The sequence below is a fragment of the Microtus pennsylvanicus genome, chromosome 11 (genome assembly GCF_037038515.1).
Source record: "Microtus pennsylvanicus isolate mMicPen1 chromosome 11, mMicPen1.hap1, whole genome shotgun sequence".
In the NCBI taxonomy this organism is placed as follows: Eukaryota; Metazoa; Chordata; class Mammalia; order Rodentia; family Cricetidae; genus Microtus; species Microtus pennsylvanicus.
The window spans coordinates 38181446-38205068 of NC_134589.1; the positions used below are offsets into that span (position 1 = coordinate 38181446).

The 23623-nt window shown below is 39.8% G+C and overlaps 1 protein-coding gene across 6 annotated transcripts in view; it reads right to left on the reverse strand.

Annotated features, from left to right (window-relative positions):
* The window catches only part of Ap2b1 (adaptor related protein complex 2 subunit beta 1), a 118819-nt gene that overhangs the window by 40947 nt on the left and 54249 nt on the right, over nucleotides 1-23623 (reverse strand). For 2 of the 6 annotated variants that reach the window (XM_075991336.1, XM_075991338.1), the window contains 4 exons: nucleotides 13479-13524; nucleotides 12532-12674; nucleotides 3618-3763; nucleotides 1881-2010 (listed from right to left, as the gene is read on the reverse strand). In XM_075991336.1, the coding sequence (XP_075847451.1) occupies nucleotides 1881-2010; nucleotides 3618-3763; nucleotides 12532-12674; nucleotides 13479-13524 (465 nt within the window). Of the gene's footprint in view, nucleotides 1-1880; nucleotides 2011-3617; nucleotides 3764-12531; nucleotides 12679-13478; nucleotides 13525-23623 lie in introns of all 6 variants that reach the window. The other 4 variants (XM_075991334.1, XM_075991335.1, XM_075991339.1 and 1 more) reach the window with 2 other exon arrangements.

Consider the following 23623-nt stretch of genomic DNA (forward strand, 5'->3'; position numbering starts at 1 on the left):
TCAGGGATTCAGTAAATTCGAAATGCAAATAGGAAAGTAAATTAACAATTCCTTTGTTTTCTTTTAGGAACCAAACACTTGCCCTAGTTTCTGTGACCCAAATATTCTTCCATCCTACTTCTGAAGGGGAGCATTCGTGCATGCATGCCGACTGTCCTAGACATCATGCTTGGGGCATAATAGGCCAATGGGAGGTTAGCCTCCAAGAAAAGAGAACAGATGCATATCTGGGTTAGTTACTGAAGACTGTGAGCTGGAAACGCCCTTAACACATTACTTTCCTCGTAGTAACAGCCAATTCTATCTGCGGAGTAACTCTAGTTTTCTTCTTCTAGTCTCAGCCAAATTACATTCTGACTCACTTGTCTACTCTAAAAAATTCTTACTCAGTGCTAAGAAAAGCAACAATCAGCCACTGTGGCAACAAGGTAGTCATAGAACCAGCAGACAATTGTGCTGGTGTCCCACTACTGAAGAATGTTTAGTTTGAAGTGCAACATAATAGCTTGTTTTATCAATAGTAGTCACATCCTACATGGGTATTTCTAGAACACCAAGCAATGTGATCCATCTGTCTGGACTGGAACGTGCATGGTTAATAAATTTTTTTTCAACATGTTAAATATATTTTAGTCTCATTCAAATATTCTGTCTTTTCAATTTCCAGGCAGGGATATCCTTCACTAAGTCTTAAGTCTGCCACAGCACATTTTCTTCCTTTTCTCCTTTCCACTGACCAAGTGTAAGCTAATTATCAACATATTTTCCCTTCAGGTGGGAGTCTTCTGTTTTTAAATAATTTATTTTTATTTTATTTGCATGTATGTGTGAGGGTGTCAGATCTTGGAGTTCAGACAATTGTTAGCTGCCATGTGGGTACTAGGAATTGAACTCAGGTCCTCTGAAAGAGCAGTGTTCTTAACGGCTGAGCCATCTCTCCAGCCCCCAGGAGTCTTCTTTAAAAAAAGACTTATTACTTTCATGTATATGAGTATTTGCCTGTATTCATCTATGTGTACCATGTGTGTGCAATGCCTACAGAGGCCAGAAGAGGGTGTCAGATCCCCCGGATTTGGAGTTACAGACAGCTGTGAGTTGCACGTGGGTGCAGGGAGTGGAACTTAGTTCTCTATTAAATGGAGACAGTGCTCTAAACTGTTAATGCATGTGTGCATGTGTCCGGTTTCTTGAGTTGGAAATTTTATATCAGGCATAGTGCTAAATGCCTATAATCCTACACTTAGAGGAGGTAGAACCTGGAGAATCAGAAGTTCAAAGTTATTCTCAGCCAAGTTAGGATAAATGAGACTCTCAAAAAATACTTTAAAATGTTAACTCTAAGCATAACTTGTTTTTGTTTATTAAAACAAAATAAAAAACTCTTCACCAAAGTGTTACTTTAAACTATCTTGTTACCAACTTTATCATAAGGAAAGAGGTTTTTCCTTGGAGGTTTCCTATTGGAAGGATGGATCTTTAGCATGCTGGAGTTGAGACAGGGAATGGCCTGGGGTGAGGGCACTGGGAATGCTAGCCCTTTTAGACATTCCAGTAGCTCTTGTGAGAGCTTGTCTAGGTTTTGAAAGAGTAAAGTTTTATTTTAAAAAATCACTGCCTGGGCTTCTCCTTCACTTTCACAGTTGCCCTGTCACATGCCATCTACCACAATCCTGTGTAGGATAAAAGGAAGCCAAAGTGCCCTTGCCAGATTAAATGTTGACACCATGTTCTTCCACCTGCTGAACTGTAAGCTAAATACTCCTCTGTACATGGGTATTTTATTATAGCAATGGCGAATGGGCAACTGTAGATAGATCATTTTACACATAAAGGAAAATCAGCAAGATATTAATAAACTGTGAGTAAAGGAAAACTCTGACCTGCAAGTTATTTAGAGGTTCCATCTTCATGACTGGGCCCAAGGTGTTGAGAGGCAGAGAGACATCAATGCTCTGGTTTGGCATCAGTGGAGTATGGATGGCCAAGGGTGTGCTCGGGATGACACCAAAACTAGAGAGAGGAGGAACACTCGGACATCAGTCAAGAGGAGAGGTCACATACCTGTAGGTTTCCATAGCTTAGTCAAGACAACTAAATAAAAGCTCTGCTGACCTGCTCTAACACTGCCTATATTCATACTTTCTATTTCCATTACATGGATTAGAAAGACAGCTGACCTGAGCTAGTGGGAGCTCACGACTCTGGACTGACAGCTAGGGAGCCTGCATGGGACCAACCTAGGCCCACTGCATGTGGGTGACAACTGTGTAGCTTGGTCTGTTTGTGAGGTCCCTAGCAGTGGTATCAGAACCTGTGCCTGGTGTATGAGCTGGTTTTTGGGAACCTATTCCCCAGGCTGGGATGCCTCACTCAGCCTTGATACAGGGGGAGGAATTTGGTCCTGCCTCAACTTGATATGCCATGTTTTGTTGACTCCCATGGGAGGCCAGCCCCTTTCTGAATGGAGAAGTAGTAGATGGGGGGAGGATAGATGGAGGTGGGGGAACAGGAAGAGAGGAAGGAGAAACTGCAGTTAGTATGTAAAAGAAATGAAAAATGTAATTTAAAAATAAAGAAATAAATAAAAACAATAAAAAGAAAAGAGAGATAATGTTCATGGGCAGGAACTATTGCTGATGCTTATTCTGAAAGATTTCTTTTGTGTATCATGTTGCTGGAGGGACAGCTTTTTTTTAAAACTGAAAATAGATTTTTCTCTCATATATTCCAACCAGAGTTTCCCTTCTCTCCACTCCTCCTAGCTCCCCAAAATTTTCCCTCTCCCCCAGATTCACCTCCCACCCCCAATTCCCTTCAAAAGGCCTCCAAGAGACAACAGCCAAACACAACAAAATAAGATACAGTAAGACAAGACAAAAGTCCTTATATGGAGGTTGGCCAAGGCAACTCAATAGAAGAGTCCCAAGAGCAGGCGAGAGTCAGAGACACCCCTATTCCTACTGTTACAAGTCTCACAAAACCACCAAGCTAACAACAGCCATAACATATACACAGAGGACCTGGTGCAGACCCATGCAGGCCCCATGTTTGCCACTTTAGTCCCTGTGAGCCCGACATGAGCTTTGCTTAGTTGATTCAGTGAGCCATGTTCTCTTGGAGGGACAGATTGGATAAGTATCTCTTTATATATATTTTTCCATACATAATCTTTTCAGAAAAAGATTTACGAATCTCCTCTGTGAGTAACCTAGCACATGGGAGGCTAGGACAGGAGGATTACAAGGAATATTCACTTTGTAAAGCAAAATATGAAAATCAATGTCATGTCACTAGCTTAATAACCCAATTGGTCAGTAGAAAGGTAACAACATACTTCTTTTTGTTGTTGTTGTTGCAGATGGATGGGTGTCTACTCCCAGTAGCACTGATGAAGGGTGGGTACCTTTTCTTTGCCAGTACTTGTCATTTTCGTGATAGCCATTCTGACTGGATGAGACAGACTCTCAAAAATGGTTTTAATCTACTTTTTCCCTGATGGCTAAGGACATTGGACAGTTTGACATTACCATTTTTTTGCACTATGTTTTTTCTTTAAAGAACTATATTCAGCAGGCACTTGACTCTTCAACAGCAAACCTAGGACGTGCACATCTTACCTATTCTTGTTGAACTGGATGGCAAAGTCCGTCATGTGCTGCAGAGCTTTGTTGGTGAAGTTCATTTCCATATAGATGTGGCCTTGGCGATGAGTGAATGTGCCCGAGATCTCCAAGCCTTTAGCCTTTACTGCAGGTAGCCAGACCTGATGAAACACAGCACAAAGCCCAGGAAGGAAGATTTACCTCCATGATGTTTCTTTCCCAACATGTAAGGGAAATCCAACCCCTCAGGAAATTATGGCAATTTTTAGATAGTAAATGTGAAGTTTGTGTGAAAGGCTTTGAATAAAGCAGTTTTTTTTTAAATTTTGAGATCATGCTCAATTATTTATGAGCCAATTTAAAGTAAAAGTCTATGAGCAATTGGCATTTTTTCTATCTTCTGTTCAACTTGGTCATTTTACTGTTTTAAGTTCTGCTGCCAAACGCTTATACAAGTAAAAACCATTCTGATGAGTACCATGCTTCTGTTAGGCTTGAAAAAAGACTCAAAGGGAAGAAATTGAATCTTCTAATGAAAATAGCATGACTGTAATCTTTCAAGACATTTTCAACATTACCAGCAACCTATTAAGGGCAAGGACCATATGTTATGTTATATTTAAATCTATTTCCATTTCTGACAAACAGTTAACGCCTCAGATGTTACTTAAATGTTTTTTCTCCTTATAACTGGTTATGTATCCTTGGCCCCAGAATCTATAATCCTGATTAATGCTACTCAAAAAAGGTAGAAAGTTTATGAGCTGTTATGATCCTAACTAGAGAGTTTATGGGTTGGAAATAATTATAATTTACCCAGCCACATGGAAAAGAGAAAATATAAACATATTTTCATTTATGAGAAGGTTACAAAAATTAGAAAAAAAAACAACAAAAAAACCCCCCAAAACCCCAAACAACAACAACAACAAAAAAAAAAACCAACAGAAACCCCGAAAAAACAAACACCAGTTGATTCCCGGGGTAAAGTAGAATATGGGAGACTTGGTATTCTTTATGATTTGTTGACAGTAATCTGACACTACCTCAGCAGAGGGCAGATAGGGAAGATCTGCTTTAAAATGTGAAATAATAAATACTCTCACAAAAGCATACCAGGAAATACAAAGATGTTTTCTGCAACATCACAACAAAGAATGAAGGAAGCACCAGGCAGTAACATAAATGCTCATCAACAGGAGAATAATTAATATGCTAATTTATCAATCTACTGAATATAGCCATTCAACAGAATGTGACAATTGTAAAAGGATGTAAAGCAGCAAACTCTGGTGCTAGCATTTTCAAAGGATACAATGTACAGGAATATGCATAGTTTTCCCTTTCTGTTTTGAAAGCATACAAACAAAGTTAATAGTGACTATAATATGAAGAAATGGGGACAAGAAAAGACTCAATATTCTGTTTTACATCTGTAAATTATTTAATTGGTCATTCGTAAGTGTAGTTTTTACACTAATAATGAGTACATTAAATAACTTTTATTGAGGCAGACGGCGCAGGCGGACGCTGGGAACCAGCGCGGCCGAGAGCAGATCTCCCCACTACAATTAAATCAAAGAGGTAGGCCTTTGGTTGGCGAGGTCCCTGGCAAATGAGGAGCCGGGTCCTGTTCCTGAAGACCCTTCTGAGGGGTGAGAGGAATCGTGGCCCCCGGCAGGAGCCAGGAAACAGAGCGAGGGCATTTTGTAAGAAGAGCCCCTGGCCAGCAGGGAAACCTGAACCGGTTTTAAAAGACCCATTAGATAGCATCGATAGGAGGAGATGGGCAGGCGCCAAGGCAAAAATTCACCCAATAATCTCAAAAACAACATGAAAACACCAGAACCCAATGATCTTACAACAGAAGGACTTGAACACCCTAACACAGAAGTGGAAAAAACTGACTTTAAATACGTACATGATACCCTGTGAAACCAAGAAAAATGATCAAACAGGTAATGGAAACAGTTCAAGAATTGAAAACTGAAATGGAAGCAAGGAAGAAAACACAAACGGAGGACCAGTTGGATATGGAAAATCTAGGTCAACAAGCAGAGCCTACAGAAACAAGCATAATCAATAGAATACAAGAGATAGAAGAAAGAATCTCAGATTCTGAGGACACCATAAAAAAAAATAAATGCACTGATCAAAGAAAACAGCAAAGCCAACAAATTCTCATCACAAAACATTCAGGAAATACGGGACACAATAAAAAGACCAAACCTAAGAATAATAGGAATAGAAGAAGAAGAGCCACAGCTCAAAGGCCCAGAAAATATTGTGAACAAAATTATGGAAGAAAACTTTACCAACATAAAGAAAGATATTCCTTTGAATATTCAAGAAGCATACAGAACACCAAACAGACTGGATCAAAGAAAAACATCTCCTCGCCATATAATAATCAAAACACTAAATACACAGGTTAAAGAAAGAATATTAAGAGCTGCAAAGGAAAAAGGCCAAGTAACTTATAAAGGTACACCGATCAGACTTACACCTGACTTCTCTATGGAAACCATGAAAGCCAGAAGGTCCTGGATAGATGTACTGCAGAAGCTAAGAGACCATGGATGCAAACCCAAACTACTATACCCAGCCAAGCTACTGTTCACTATCAATGGAGAAATCAAGACATTCCAGGATAAGAACAAATTTAAACAATACGTAGCCACAAATACAGCCCTACAGAAAGTAATAGAAGGAAAATCTCAACCCAAGGAACCCAACATTGCCAACACTGCCTACAATAACTGAGGCATCTAGCGACCCTTCACCAGCACAACTCAAAGAAGGGAGACACACAAACTCTACTACCAAAAACAATAAGAATAACCAGAGAAAACAACCACTGGTCATTAATATCACTTAATATTAATGGGCTCAATTCACCTATAAAAAGGCACAGGCTAAGAGATTGGATACGAAAACAGGATCCAACATTCTGCTGTTTGCAAGAAACACATCTCAACCACAAAGACTCAGAGTAAAGGGTTGGGAAAAGGTCTTTCAAGCAAATGGTCCTAAGAAAAAAACAGGTGTGGCCATACTAATTTCTAACAAAACTGACTTCAAACTAAAATCAATCAGAAGAGATCGAGATGGACACTTTATACTCATAACAGGAACAAATTCATCAGGATGAAGTCTCAATCCTGAATATCTACGCCCCTAATATAAAAGCACCCACTTATGTAAAAGAAATATTACTAGAACTCAAGGCAGACATCAAACCACACACACTAGTAGTAGGAGACTTCAATACACCTCTCTCTCCAATGGACAGGTCAATCAGACAGAAACCTAATAGAGAATTAAGAGAATTATTGGAGGCAATGAAGCAAATGGATTTAACAGACATCTATAGAACACTCCACCCAAATAGGAAAGAATATACCTTCTCTGCAGCTCATGGAACCTTCTTGAAAATTGACCACATACTCAGAAACAAAGGAAACCTCCACAGATACAAAAAAATATCAGTGTCCACCTGTGTCTTATCAGATCACTATGGATTAAAGTTAGAAGGCAACAACAATGCTACCCCCAGAAAGCCGACAAACTCATGGAAACTGAACATTCAACTACTGAACCACACCCGGGTCAAGGAAAAAATTAAGAAAGAAATTAAAGTCTTCCTTGAATTTAATCAAAATAAAGAGACAACATACTCAAACCTATGGGACACGATGAAAGCAGTGCTAAGAGGAAAGTTCATAGCACTAAGTGCCCACTTAAAGAAAACAGAGAAAGCATACATCGGGGACTTAACAGCACACCTAAAAGCTTTAGAAAAAAAAGAAGCAGACGCGCCCAGGAGGAGCAGAAGACTGGAAATAATCAAACTGAGGGCGAAATCAACAAAATAGAAACAGAGAAAACAGTCCAAAGAATCAATGAAACAAAAAGTTGGTTCTTGGAGAAAATCAACAAGATCGACAAACCTCTATGAAACTAATTAAACAACAGAGAGAGAACACGCAAATAAATAAGATCAGAAATGAAAAGGGGGATATAACCACAGACACAGAGGAAATTCAGAGAATCATTAGATCTTACTACAAAAGCCTGTATGCCACAAAACTGGAAAATACAAAAGAAATGAACATTTTTTTAGATAAGTACCATATACCAGAGCTAAACCAAGACCAGGTGAATGATCTAAATAGACCTGTTAGTCACGAAGAACTAGAAACTGCTATCAAAAATCTCCCTTCCAAAAAAGCCCAGGACCAGATGGTTTCATTGTAGAATTCTACCAGAACTTCCAAGAAGAGCTAATACCTATATTCCTTAATGTATTTCACAATATAGAAACAGAAGAGTCATTGCCAAATTCCTTTTATGAAGCTACAGTTACCCTGATACCAAAACCACACAAAGACCCAACCAAGAAAGAGAATTACAGGCCTATCTCACTCATGAATATCGACGCAAAAATTCTCAACAAAATACTGGCAAACTGAATCCAAGAACACATTAGAAAAATTATCCATTATGATCAAGTAGGCTTCATCCCAGAGATGCAGGGCTGGTTCAACATACGCAAATCTATCAATGTAATCCACCATATAAATAAACTGAAAGAAAAAAACATATGATCATTTCATTAGATGCTGAAAAAGCATTCGATAAAATTCAACACCCTTTTATGATAAAGGTCTTGGAGAGACTAGGGATACAAGGGTCATACCTAAATATAATAAAAGCTATTTACAGCAAGCCGACAGCTAACATTAAATTAAACGAAGAAAAACTCAAAGCCATCCCACTAAAATCAGGAACACGATAAGGATGTCCACTCTCTCCATACCTCTTCAATATAGTGCTTGAAGTTCTAGCATTAGCAATAAGACAACATAAGGGGATTCGTATTGGAAGGAAGAAGTTAAGTTTTCGTTATTTGCAGATGATATGATAGTATACATAAGCGACCCCAAAAACTCTACCAAAGAATTCCTACAGCTGATAAACACCTTTAGTAATGTGGCAGGATACAAGATCAACTCCAAAAAATCAGTGGCCTTCCTATACACTAAGGATAAGGAAACAGAGAGGGAAATCAGAGAAGCATCACCTTTCACGATAGCCACAAATAACATAAAATATCTTGGGGGTAACTCTGACCAAGGAAGTGAAAGATCTATATGACAAGAACTTTAAGTCTTTGAAGAAAGAAATTGAAGCGGACACCAGAAAATGGAAGGATCTCCCCTGCTCTTGGATTGAGAGGATCAACATAGTAAAAATGGCAATTCTACCAAAAGCAATCTATAGTTTCAATGCAATCCCCATCAAACTCCCATCAAAATTCTTCACAGATCTGGAGAAGACAATAATCAACTTTATGTGGAAAAACAAAAAAAACCAGGATAGCTAAAACAATCTTATACAATAAAGGATCGTCTGGAGGCATTACCATCTCTGACTTCAAACTCTATTACAGAGCTACAGTATTAAAAGCAGCTTGGTACTGGCATAAAAACAGAGAAGTCGACCAATGGAATCGAAGACCCTGACATTAACTCACAAACATATGAACATCTGATTTTCGATAAAGGAGCTTAAAGTATACAATGGAAAAAAAGAGAGCATCTTCAACAAATTGTGCTGGCAAAACTGGATGTCAACCTGTAGAAGAATGAAAATAGATCCATATCTATCACCATGCACAAAACTGAAGTCCAAATGGATTAAAGACCTCAATATCAGTCTGAACACACTGAACCTGATAGAAGAGAAAGTGGGAAGTACTCTACAACACATGGGCACAGGAGACCACTTCCTATGTATAACCCCAGCAGCACAGACATTAAGGGCCTCATTGAATAAATGGGACCTCCTGAGACTGAAAAGCTTCTGTAAAGCAAAGGACACAGTCACTAAGACACAAAGGCAACCCACTAACTGGGAGAAGATCTTCACCAACCCCGCAACTGACAAAGGTCTGATCTCCAAAATATATAAAGAACTCAAGAAACTAGACTGTAAAAGGCTAATCAACCCAATTATAAAATGGGGCACTGAGCTGAACAGAGAATTCTCAACAGAAGAACTTCAAATGGCCAAAAGACACTTAAGGTCATGCTCAACTTCCTTAGCGATCAGGGAGATGCAAATCAAGACAACTTTAAGATACCATCTTACACCTGTCAGAACGGCTAAAATAAAAAACACCAATGATAGCCTTTGCTGGAGAGGTTGTGGAGAAAGGGGTACACTCATCCATTGCTGGTGGGAATGCAAACTTGTGCAACCACTCTGGAAAGCAGTGTTTCGGTTTCTCAGGAAATTCGGGATCAACCTACCCCTGGATCCAGCAATACCACTCTTGGGAATATACCCAAGAGAGGCCCTATCATACAACAAAAGTATATGCTCAACTATGTTCATAGCAGCATTGTTTGTAATAGCTAGAACCTGGAAACAACCTAGATGCCCTTCAATGGAAGAACGGATGAAGAAAGTATGGAATGTATACATATTAGAGTACTACTCAGCAGTAAAAAACAAGGACTTCTTGAATTTTGAATACAAATGGATGGAAATAGAAAACACCATCCTGAGTGACGTAAGCCAGACCCAAAAAGAGGAACATGGGATGTACTCACTCATATTTGGTTTCTAGCTATAAACAAAGGACATTGAGCCTATAATTAGTGATCCTAGAGAAGCTAAATAAGGAGAACCCAAAGAAAAACATATAGGCATCCTCCTGAATATTAACCTTCACCAGGCAATGAAAGGAGACAGAGACAGAGACCCACATTGGAGCACCGGACAGAAATCTCAAGGTCCAAATCAGGAGCAGAAGGAGAGAGAGCACGAGCATGGAACTCAGGACCGCGAGGGGTGCACCCACAAACTGAGACAATGGGGATGTTCTATCGGGAACTCACCAAGGCCAGCTGGCCTGGGTCTGAAAAAACCTGGAATAAAACCGGACTCGCTGAACATAGTGGACAATGAGGACTACTGAGAACTCAAGAACAATGGCAATGGGTTTTTGATCCTACTGCACGTACTGGCTTTGGGGGAGCCTAGGCAGTTTGGATGCTCACCTTACTAGACCTGGATGGAGGTGGGTGGTCCTTGGACTTCCCACAGGGTAGGGAACCCTGATAGCTCTTTGGGCTGACGAGGGAGGGGGACTTAATCGGGGGAGGGGGGAAATGGGAGGCGGTGGCGGGGAAGAGACAGAAATCTTTAATAAATAAATAAACGGAAAAAATAAAGTTAAATAAAAAAAATGAATAGCTCAAAAAAAAATAACTTTTATTACGTATCTATCTATCTATCTATCTATCTATCTATCTATCTATCTATCTATCTATCTATTCGCTTTTTCAAGACAGGGTTTTTCTGTGTAGCAGACAGGGTTTTACTGTGTAGCCTTGGATAGCCTGGAACTCAGAAATCCACCTGCCTCTGCCGCTTAAGTGCTGAGATTAAAGGTGTGTGTCACCACTACTTGGCAATAGTAACTTTAAAAAAAATGATATTTTAAACACTTATAACCTTATTATTTTATGTATGTGAGTATTTTGCCTACATGTATGTCTGTGCACCGTGTATTTGTCTAGTCTACTTTTAGTTGTGCTATACAATGGCTGTATATACACAAGTAATGACTTGCAGCAGACAACCAGTGTACATTGCTATGGCAGGATTCTTTGTGGAGAATAAGATGGGGAAAGACAGAAATCAGGGATACTGGTCCTTAGAAAGAAAGACTAAACTCAGATTGGATGGCTAGCATGTCTCTCAAGAGCCTAAATGAAACTTCATTTACAGAGTCTCCCATTTTATATTTATGTCGGAGTGACATCAAGCAAGACTGAGACTGGAAGAGTCCTGAAACACACAGCTAAATAAGAACTCGAAAGAAGAGCACTGAAGCTGGATATAGTGGCTATACTGGTAAGCTGGCATGCATTATGATTGTAAAAAGTGGACTCCGGAAGTGAGGGCAGCCTTGTCTCTGACTCAAGCATTTCTCTCAAGTGACCCCCAAAACTCCCTGTCCTAGGTCAGTTTGGCATCCTGCCTCTAACAGGAGAAAACAGCAAATAGCTCAGGATATTTAAAACATTGCATCTCTGAGAATGGACAGAAGAAGGCAAACTATTTCCAACAGAAGCTACTAATGTCTACCATGGAATAAAAGTACCTGCTTTGGAGCCAGAAGCTAGTAACTCATCTAGAGAAACCTCTCCGCTTGCCTGGAGATCTCGCCAGGAGCTCCAGCCTCACTAGTTCAGTCAATTCTGCGGTGTGAGCATCTCGTCTGATGATGTCTTTTTACTGGTTCCCCCATAAGGGCTACTCCAGCTGCCTCTACTAGAGTAAGTGCCTGATGTGCAGATGCTCTGCTGTCTGTTCTTTCACTTCTGCTCGCTACATACTTATTAATAAATTCACTCACTTGAAACCACAAGCATGGCTACTGTAGATCATTCTCTGTCTAGAACAGTGGCATACTATTCTAGCAATATAAATCTAGGAGCTTGATGCAAAAGACCATGAGTTTGAGCTTGGGACACAAAAGAAAAGAGGTATACTAACACCTATGAAAATCAAATTTGAGGAATTGTACCCCAGAATCCATATATAGTACCAATAAGGAAGGAAAATAAAACAAAGTTTTTTTTTTTTTAAAAAGCCACTATTCTCTACTGTGTGTGCTTGCTGATACACTGTAAAGTGATGTACCTTAATGCTGACAAATTAGATATCTCTAAACATGAGGTCCAATTCGAGTATTTAATATTTCCAATTTTAAGCCTAATGGTGTTTCCTATGGTTAAGTTCCTCATAGATCCTCCAGAACAAGAGCTACATCCCGTGTGAGTGGAGTAACACTTGTTAGAAGTAATCTAGGCTTTGTCCACTGAGAAAAGTGTTGCCCATTCTATGTACTTACTGCTTTAGGAGCCACGTATCCACCAGGCGCCATGCCTATCCCCGTGGAAAGTTCAAACAGGTCATTCAAACCGCTGCTGACCACAGCAGGAGTGGGAGAAGGAGCGAAGGTTGCAGGCACCGACGATGGGATGAAGGACTGTCCTACCTTTGGGGAAAAAGGGAAAGAGATGAGAAAGAATAGAGTAATCGTCCTTAAACTGTTACTTATTTTAACAGCACTGGTTAATCCATTAGAAAACACTGCAGTTACAATATTTGTAAGAATCCACTCAGCATATTGTTTTAATTACTTTTTTTTCACCAATGATAAATGTAAACATACTTTAGAAACTTTGTCAAGGCACAGTACTAGGTAGGATGCAAGAACACAGTGATCCAAGATTTTGTCTTGTTTGTTTCCAATTTTAGCTTCCACGATTCTGTGCAAAAGGCCTACAGGTACTCTAACGAAAGAGGAGTTTATGTCTACAGAATGAAGGAGAAGCATCCAACTTAAATAGCGGTTCCATTTCTACATGAGTTGGGCCAAGTCTTACTTCCCATTTGAGTGTTAATATCCAGCAGGAAGCTCTCCTGAGGGAGATGATATTCACACCCCATAGGAATTCATCTATGAGGAAAATGCCTCTACGAATCCAGAACTCTCTCCAGTTCCTTCTGGACACCAGGGCATAAAAAGCATTCTGCAGTCAAGATGGGAGGGTCCATTTCCTTCAGCTCTTCAGTGTCAGAAACAAAAAGATCTATTTCTACAGGCACCACAGCATCAATCCCTAAACAAGTCCCTAGACCACATGTGGCATGTGACCCTGCACTCTCTGCCCTCATGCACTGCGACCAAGCTTGTGGTGTGCAGTGCTGGAGAGCGGGTGGCTACTCCCATAACATGTGCAGGAAAGAATCAAACAGGGCAGAGCTTCCCATGGTGAAAAAAACAGATGGCACTTACTGCCGGACTTCCTCCAATGCCCCCGCCAAGGTCACTGCCAAGCTGAAAGAGAGAAAGGAGAGAGAGGAGAGAGAGGTAGAGTTCATTTAGCTAAGTACTAGATGCCCACATAGATTCTGTAAATTGCTCTACCAAGTCATCGGAAACACATGCCATTTGACTTGTCTCCCAAAGCCTAAGGAATTCTAGATCATCAAGAAACATGTTCTAGGGGAACCAAGTAGTGGTAGTGAAAGGGTGTGAACATTTAGCAAAAACTTGGAAAACTTAGCAAAAACTGGGACATCGTAGGGATGTTTGAGATGTAATTTTCTACCCCAAATTCACTGGCATGAATCTGAGTAAGATTTAGTGTTTATATACTCAAAAGAGCTCTAAGCCCAAGCAGCAGCATTACTTTTCCTTACAAAGAAATTTAAGGTGGGGGAGAAAAGCAAAGAAAGACGAAAAATGCTTTAACCTACAAAACCTGCTGCCTTACTGAGATGATAGGAATCAAACCAGTATTGAGTTGCAATTTCAAGCTCCAAAAATTACCAGGGGAACATAAAAGGTTTTAGTTGAGAATGCTCCTTGGGGGAAAAACAGCTAGTACAGAAAGATATGCATGCATCGCCCAAACCTCCCACAGTTGGTACCTCTAAGGAGAGATGCTGTGATTTATATGGAGTCCGTCATTTAAAGGAGGCAAAGTAGAGAATTAGACTAGTTGGTTAGCTGACAGGAAAACATTCCACAGGCTCTTAGTCTTGCTTCTTTCCCCTCAGGTGAATACAAAATTCACTCTGAGGGCAGTCTTGTCTCCCTTGACAAGACCAGTGAAGAAAAACTGGAGCTCTTTAGCTAGTCGGTCTCTCTGTCTCTGTCTCTCTCTCTCTCTCACACACACACATACACACTAATGGTACTATTTACAAAGCTAAAGCCTTTTTGTGGGGCGATGTTTGCAGTCCTGTATTTGCCTCCTTCCTAGCTCTACAATCCTTTGTGAATCACCAAATAGTTTGTCCTAAAAACAGACTAAAAGTCTAAAAGTACTGCGGTATTTCTTGTTAGTGATGATAATTTAGAAATCATTGTGTTGGGGTAGTAAAGACAAAATAAGACTGCATCTTTATTTGGGAATGACTTATGAAATGACAGTACTATATAAAATGATGCTGTCAAAACTTAAAATTCAATCTATACTCAAAAATGGCGAGGCCCATGACAAAATTTTGTTTTATTTAAGATAGAGAATAATTCTAGCAGGTGCTTTAGCCAAGCCAACATTTCCAGAATGTGGTTCTCACAGATCACTCAATGGTGTCATTGGATGAAGCCAGATACTTAACCAAATAAAAAGGTCATTGCAACCACCAACCTGAGAAACTGAAAAGGTGCCAAAGCCAACAGAAAAGACATTGCATATTGCCTTTCCCTGGTTCTAAAATGACACATATCGGCAGCATGATGTCTGAAAAGCATGGTATTCTATTTATAACATTTATTGAAAGCAAGGCATGAAAAGATGCCAAGCAATGAAGGGAGCACAGATTAATCAGGGCAGGCTTTACAGACTGGCAGGAGGTAGAAAACACAATGCAAACCTGTACACATAACTAAGTAGAAAAGAAATTCCGAAGGAACAACCTCCCTCTGCCTAGAAGGTGATGAAGTGAAGATTCAAAGGCATGGCAAAGCAGAATTTTTAAAAAAGCAAAAAGGGCAGGTGTCGTTTCTCAACAGCATCCGCAAAGGCTGAAAACACAGGGCAGATACATTTTTGTTTTTAAAAGTTGAACCAATAAGCTTGCAAAAGCAATATAACTTGTAAACATCTTTTAATTTTCCTGTTAGTAATAAATATATGGTGTTTTCTGAGACTAACATTCAAACTTTTAAGTAATATTAATAACTAGTTTATACACCAGTAACCATGACTACTCCCAACCTTACGTACAAAACAAATCAAGCATCTGTGTGTGCACATAAGCTTTAAAAGCTGCTACTGCCAGTCTCATCATCAGAGATGGTGATTTACTTTTCTGAGGTGTCATCTGGACACTGTGAGATAGTTCTAGTTCATCCTAATATACATTCAGCCAGGGTTGAAAATATCACAGTAGAGAATTATTAGGATTCAGACAAGATTCTGATGTTAAAAATGACTTCAGAGCTGACTTCTATATAAAGCGAGAGATGAGAATGTGAGGGGATAAGAGAGGAAAGGAAACCAAAACAAGACCCGAGGAAGAGGCTCTACAAAACATCCCGTTTGTCCTAATGCTGATATGGCTTATCACTTCCTAACAGGCTAACCCTACCTTCCCCAAACCACTTGCTCCTCTGGCCAGGTTTGCAACCCAAGTTTGAAAGACAGAATTCTTTACCAAACTGGTTGGCATACACTGAGAAGTATTTAAAAAAGTAATAGTTTTTCCAAATATGCAATAAAAAGCACAGAGAAGAGGTAGCTAATTGGCAATATTTAGATTAAAGGAATAAATCCTGTTGTTGTTTGGATCCAAAATGTCCTCACAGGCTCATGTTTGCACATTTAGTCCCTAGCTGTTGGTGGTGTTTGGGGGCGTGGAAACCTGGAGGCACAGGCCTTGAGGGTTCTACCCAGTCATTTCCATTCTGTTTTATGCTTCCTGATCTATCAGGATGGAGGAGCTTCTACCATGTACTACAGCTGCCATGAACTTTGTGCTTTTGGGCCAGTGATGAGAGAAGTAACTAAACAAAACCCATTTGTAGTTCTTGTTTTGAGACAGGGTCTCACTATGTAGCTCATGGTGGCCAGGAACTCATTATGTAGACCATGTTGACCTTGAATTATAGATCTACCTGTCTCTGCTTCCCAAATGTTGTAATTAAAGGTGTGCATCACCATGCCTAGCCCATTTTAGTTTTTTTCTTCCCTTAGATTTTTATTCTCATCTTTGAATATTATGAGAATATTAGCTGGAAGAGATCTAAACACAATCTTTCCCCATGCTACTGACCAATTTTATTTGGAACCACAGAAGAAACAATCCAGGGGGTTGCAGAGATGGTTCAGTGGTTAAGAGCACTGGCTGTTCTTCCAGAAAATAAGCATTCAATTCCATGCATCCAAATGGTGGCTCACAATTGTCTACAACTCCAGTCTTAGAGGATCTGACACCTCTTCCAGGCATGCATGTGGTTCACAGACACACACGCAGGCAAAATACCCATATACATAAAAATAAATAAATATATTTAAAAATAAAACAATCCTGATGATCCTTTTTGTACTGCAATCTACCTAGAATCAAGAATACATTAATTCATCTAGAATCTGGCACACGTAAGGCCCAAAAGATATGAGACACACAGTCAGTAATACAAAGGTTAACTTAATTGTGCTATACCCAAAGTAAAGGGAGTAGTGTAATTCCCTATTCCCCAATCTAAACCACAGGATTTACTGCCGTTAAATGGTACTGAGAATAGAATTAACATTTGGTTCCTGTCAAAGAGTGGTCACTCCACCATGTCTAAAGTAATGCTTAATGAGGGGAATGGAGTTAATGTTGGATTACACAGTAATAGGTCACTGCAGAGCTATAGGAACTGGACAGAATGCAGTGATTCCATGGTGACCACTGTAACCTACAAGCTGAACAGATAGATTTAGGCACATCACATGAGTTCTGTAGCAAGGTCAAAAGTCTGAAACACATGTGAACTGCAGATGAGCTCTAAACAGCAGAGGGGAATGTCAGCTCGGCTTGAATGGCTACATACTACAAAAGAGTAACACAAGAGGGAACTGAAGAAGAAAATTCTATTAAAGAACAAATCTGCTCAACTCTAAGGGAAAAGAAAATCATAACAAAAGAATATTAACAGAAACGCTCACTGATTTAAAGGAAAAAATTCCACACAGCATTAGTGACTGGGTCCAGGTTAGGTTCCCCTGACCCTGCTTTGTGGCCAGTCCAGAGCACATCGACCTATCTCTAAAACTATGGAGCTGTCTAGGTACCTGACAGCTTATTTTCTTAACCACGGGAGCAGACTTTAAGCTCAAACATTCTACACTTCAGTCTAGACTCTCATTTATGGGATGCTTTCTAGAACTCACTGAAGGGAAGTGACCCTAAGGAAAGCACCAACCCTTACAGTTTGTTAACAGTTCTGGTCCTCAGGAGTCTCGAATGGTGTAGAACAAGACACAGAGATTCCTATCACAAACAAAGAAACCTGTGAGGGGAAAATATGGTTTTCAGCTGTTGAAATATCAAATATGGTTTCTCTATGCAGAGAAGCATCATAAAACATAATCAGTGAAATACACATGGAGATTCTATGAGCATGTGATAAGCCAAGAATCAAACTGATGACTAAGAACACAGACTCCTTTTCCTCAAAGGGGAAAGCAGGGAGCTATAGCAGACACTTCCTGATAAGAAATTTAAAAGTTTCTTTGAAGCCCATGATAGGACTTTCAAGCCAGACAGAAGCTGTATAAATATAGTCTGCCCACTGCTCCTCACACCACTGCCTCTCTACAGAGGAACTCATTCCTCCTCCCCACAGAGGAGGAGCTTGTAAGAATTGCTTTGCTCACAACTCTAACCTGGAATAGAGCCTGACATATCATAAGCATTCAATACACATTTATTAAATTAATGTTCTAGTGACCAGGTAAGTACAGCTACTGGCAACAGTTCTTAGGAGTCAACTTTGCAATGAAATCATTTTATTTACTGGAGAAAATAATCACCAAAGGACAGAAGCCAATGAACTGTCTACTGGCCCAGAGCACACTACTAACATCAATCAATTATCTTGAGTACATGTGAGAAGGACCAACTGGGGGAATGAAATCTCCAGGCTGAATGCCTTGCTAGGACGGCACTATCTGCATGGTTTGTTTGTGTTTGAGACAGAGTGGTGATATGTGGAAGAGGATGGTCACTTATTTGCTATTATAGCCTAGGCTAGCCTCAAACCAATGACCCTCCTATCTCAGCTTCACCCAGTGTCTGTGTGATGTTGCTAGCAGAAGAGACACCTATTATTTTATCATGAATCACTGCCAAATAGATGAGAAGGTGGGACTTGTGTATTCACCTGAGAGAGTTTAAGACCTTGAATTCTTCCTCTTTTCATCAACGAATATAGTTCTCTAATTCTCCAATGCTCATGTACATCCTAGTGACACATTAGCATAAAGGCACATGACACGGAACACAGGAGGTGCAGCATAGAGACGTCTGGGAGAAACCAGTCCATATTTTGTCTTAAACAATCAAGTAATTTACATGCTATGTTCTAAGATGTCAGTTTGTCCTGTGCTTTCGTTAATCACCATTAAGCAATACTGACACTGCAAAATGTTAAATCATTGTTTATCCTGCAGCTTCAAATGCACACTCACTGTCCTGTGTACTTCACAGTACATCAATCAAAGTGAGGTGCCACTGACCTTACTCTCGAACACAAATTTTGAACCACGTAGCTGAATACAAGGTCATAAAAATTTTGGAGACAGTAAAGGTTTCCATGCAATGACTAAAAATTAATTCAAAATCAAATGTGCGATGAATCACTTCCCATCCATGTTACATCATGTGACTTCACCGAAGTTTTAGTTCTGAACAAGCAGTATCTGACCTTTGTGCTGCTCTGCTGTCATGCCTCTTTCACAGCCAATAGTACTGCTCAAAGCACTCGACTCAGACACTGAATATTACTGTTTGCTACGAATTGTACAAAGTTTACTGCTGCTATTGAAACATCATGGATTAATTATGGAAAACAAAAACTTTTAATACTTTCCCACCTTCTTTTATTAGCACAAAAGTACCAAATTAGTGTATCTCTGTATTGTGTTATAATATCTGACTTTCAAAATTGCTGTTTTGAGTTGTTACATTGAGTTCTATTTTTTTTAAATCATTAAATAAACTTTGGTTTGGAATTAGGACAGAATTTCCAACAATGGAGAGTCCCTAAATATACTTCTACCACTCTTTTGTACTATGCATTTATGAGAAAACAGCATTCTGAGCATTAACAACTATAAAATATAAATATTATTAACTCTGAAAAATGTTAAAGCTTAAATATCAAATATTCAACCAAGAGTAACTTTTTATATAAAAATAAACAATACCAATCACATTAACATGCAGATGTGCTTTGATCATTAAGAAACAGTGGGGGTTGGAGAGATGGCTCAGAGGTTAAGAGCACTGGCTGCTCTTCTAGAGGTCCTGAGTTCAATTCCCAGCAACTCACAGCCATCTATAATGAGATCTGGTGCCCTCTTCTGGCATGCAGGCACATGTGCAGACAGAACACTATACATAATAAATAAATCTTTAAAAAAAAACAATTTAATTGAAGCTGGAGAGATGGCTCAGAGGTTAAGAACAATTGTCCAAATGATCCAGGTTTGGATTCCAGCACCTCTATGTCTGTCTACAACCATCCATATATAACTACAGTTCCAGGGGATCCACAGCCCTCCTCTGGCCTCTACAGGTACCAGGTATATGCTGCACACCGTGTATTTACATGCATATGGCAAACCATACATATAAAATATAAAATCAAATTTTTGAATGCTGAATTATATGCATACCAAGTAATTATTTTAAAAATAAATATCTGATTTATTGTCAGAAAATGTTTGATTTGTATACTTTTCTTCTTTTTTTTTTTCTTGGTGTTTCAAGACAGGGTTTCTCTGTATAGCCCTGGCTGTCCTCAAACTCAGAGAGGGCCATCGGTCTCTGCCTCCTGAGTGTTGGACTAAAGGTGTGCACAACCACCACCTGACAATATATGTTGTGGTCCACACAAAAGGATTGTTTTTGTTTTGGTGTTGGGTCTCCTGGAATTGGAGTTACATACAGCTGTGAGCTGTCATGTGGGTGATGGGAATTGAACCCAGGTCCTCTGGAAGAGCAGTCAGTGCTCTTGGCAGCTGAGTCATCTCACCAGCCCTTAGTATACTTATTTATGTATATACTGAGGGCTGCATAAAAATTTCCTGGGCAAGAGGGAGGGGGAAAGGAGTGGGGAGAAGGGGAGAAGGGTGGGAGGAGGGGGAGGGAAATGGGAGGCTGGGAGGAGGTGGAAACTTTTTTTTTTCTCCTTTTCTCAATTAAAAAAAAAATTTCCTGGGCATAGAGGACCTTGAATGGAAAACATTTAAGTTCTATTCCAGAAAAATGGCAATTACAAACAAACCAGAGCAATCACAAAATGGAGATAAATTTTGAAGATTAGAAATGGATTAACAGTAAACAATGGTCAAACTTCTCCTAAATTGCCTGTTATGGTTTGCATAAGTGTCCCCATATAGTCCATGTGTTAAAGGCTAGTCTAAACAAAGGCTATGGGGAGGTATGGGAAGAAGCATAAGTTATGAGAAGGATGCTGGCCTCTGAATAGGGCGGGCCCCTGTAACCCTTCTCATGTTTGAATTTCCAGTCATGGAACAAGTGATGGAAGTCTATCAACTATTGCTATCCTGTGCCCTCTCACTGGAGGCCCTGTCTCTGCAGTCCCTGTCTGGTCCTGGAGTCCTACAGGATTCCTGAAGAGGGGCTGGTTTTCAGTTACATTGGAATCTTGAAGAAATACACCCAATCGGGTGGATGAACTTGCCAGCAAGTGTGAAGGCAAGCAGGGAAAAGCAAAGCTTCCTTTTTCCATGTCCTTTATGTGGGCAACATCAGATGATGTGGCCCAGATTTAGGGTGGGTCATCCTGCCTCTAATAATCATTAAGAAACCCCTTCATAGACATGCCCAGAAGCTTAGATTTTAGGTAATTCCAAATTAGTCAAAATGACAATCAAGATTAGCCATCCACAGGTCCCAAAGCAATAGGACTAAACATTCGTTATCTGAAGCCACCAAAACGATGAGCCAACATCGTCATAGATGGATTATCTCAGGTTCTGCTTAATGACAAAGGTGACACAAACTGAGGCTAGCTCTTAAATTTCTGCATCAACAAAAACGAGTTTCAGAACCACTCTGAAAAATGTAATGGGTAAAATGGGTCAAGAACTTACAAAGATCTCTGTGATGGTTTGAAGAGGTAAGGCCTCCATAGACTCATGTTTTTGAATGTTTGGACCGTAGGGAGTGGCACATTAGGAAGTGTGGCCTTTTGGGGGAAAGTCTGTCACTGTGAGGACAGGCTTTGAGGTATCACATGCTCAAGAGATACCCAGTGTTGCACACAGTCTCCTTCTGCTGCCCATGGATCAAGACGTAGAGCTCTTAGCCCCTTCTCCAGCACCATGTCTGCCTGCATGATGCCATGTCCTGCCATGATGATAATGGACTGAACCCCTGAAACTGTAAGCCAGCCCCAATTAAATGTTTCTCCTGCATGGTATCTCTTCGTAGTAATAGAAACCCTAACTAAGACAATCTCTCCACACAATAAACTTAAAAAACCAAGTTCTTAAGTCACTGCAAAGGAGAAACAACAATGCAAAACTAGAATTTATGGAGAATTTCCCGTGGGCTAAGCACTCAAAACCATTAATAAAGTAGCACACGACAAACAAACACAAGGTAAAGAACTGCCGGGAACAGCGTGGGAGGGAGGTTTTGAAAAGCAGGCACTAGAATCTAGAAAAGCACAGCTTCTCCTAGATCCTGCTCTCGCTCCAGCTAGGGACAGAATCCTTCTCTAGTATGAAATCCTTCCTCAGCATAAACGGCACCTGGAATAATGTTTTCTTCATATTTTTTGATACACAACAGCACCACTTAAATAGAATAACACACAGAATCTTGGATGAACAAAAGACCAGTTTAGTCAAGGCTGCTGTTGATAGACTAAAACAACAATAGATAGGCAACAAATAACTGGGATTCAGTGGTTACTTCCATAGTCCTCAGAGGTATCAGACGCTGAGTACAACACAGACAAGAGTCACACACATGGATCTCAGGTCATCTCCTATCCTACAGAAGGATATGCACGGTGAGAAAAATCATACCTAACCCAGAACAGGCAGTTTTATAGATCGATATCAATGGCATTAATACACATGGCTTATAATATGAAGAAATGAAAAAGTCAAGATAACTACTTATGTAAGCCTACCTTAAATTGAATGCCACCATGCTTTACTTATAGAACAGGCAAACCACTTAGTTACATTTTACTTGAATTTTCCACATTAAGCTGACAGTTGTGTTTACAGTAACAGAAACAAGAAATATCTGTAGAGTAGAAGCAATAAGAGAAGAATGCTGAAGAGCAGTAAAAATAGAAGTGGCGATGAGACTGCAAGAATAGGTAGGCTTTAATCCCAGCACTTGGGAGGCAGAGGCAGGTGGATCTCTGTGAGTTCGAGACCAGCCTGGTCTACAAGAGCTAGTTCCAGGACAGGCTCCAAAACCACAGAGAAAGAATAGGTAGGAATTAAGTTTGATTCAAATTTTGAGCTAAACAGGCATTCCACTTCTAAAACTGCCCGAGCTCCTGTTTTTCAAAAGTGACTGCCCCCTTAAAACAAAACATAAACCAAGCAGGCCTAAGGAGCTTGGCTTGGCTCCTCTGTTTCCAGTGGCATTCTAGCCTAGTCTGCTGTAGGAGTCGCAGATTCCGAGAACAACGGGAGAACTGTCATCAACGGGAGAACACTTTATTTATGTATGACTAGTAAATTAATTAGCATTTCCTGAACATGACAGCTCTAGGAAAAGGTCACTAAATAGCACAATCTCTCAAGTATAGCGATGAAAGAAGGTAAAAAAAAAAAAAAAGACAAACTGGAGGATCAGAAGAATCTAAAAAAAAAGGAAGGCTGAAATTATCTGTTAGTGAACAGAAACTTTTAGGAAAATGAGCCAATAAAGCTAGTGCACACCTGTGATCCCAGCATGTTCAAGGGTGACGCCAGATAGGGACAGAGTGAGATATTGACTAAAAAGAAAGTATATAATCTAAATAGAAAATGCCCTAAATTTTTTTCAGTCTTCAATATATCTAATCAAGTTTAACTTCTAGCTAAGACAGACTGAATCATTTAAAATCCCAATGGAAAGAAGAAAAACAAAACAAATAAAAAAAAACCAACAAAACAAAGGTAAACTCATTTTTAAAATACTCATTTTTATTTATTTTATTGTTTGTTATTAGTGTG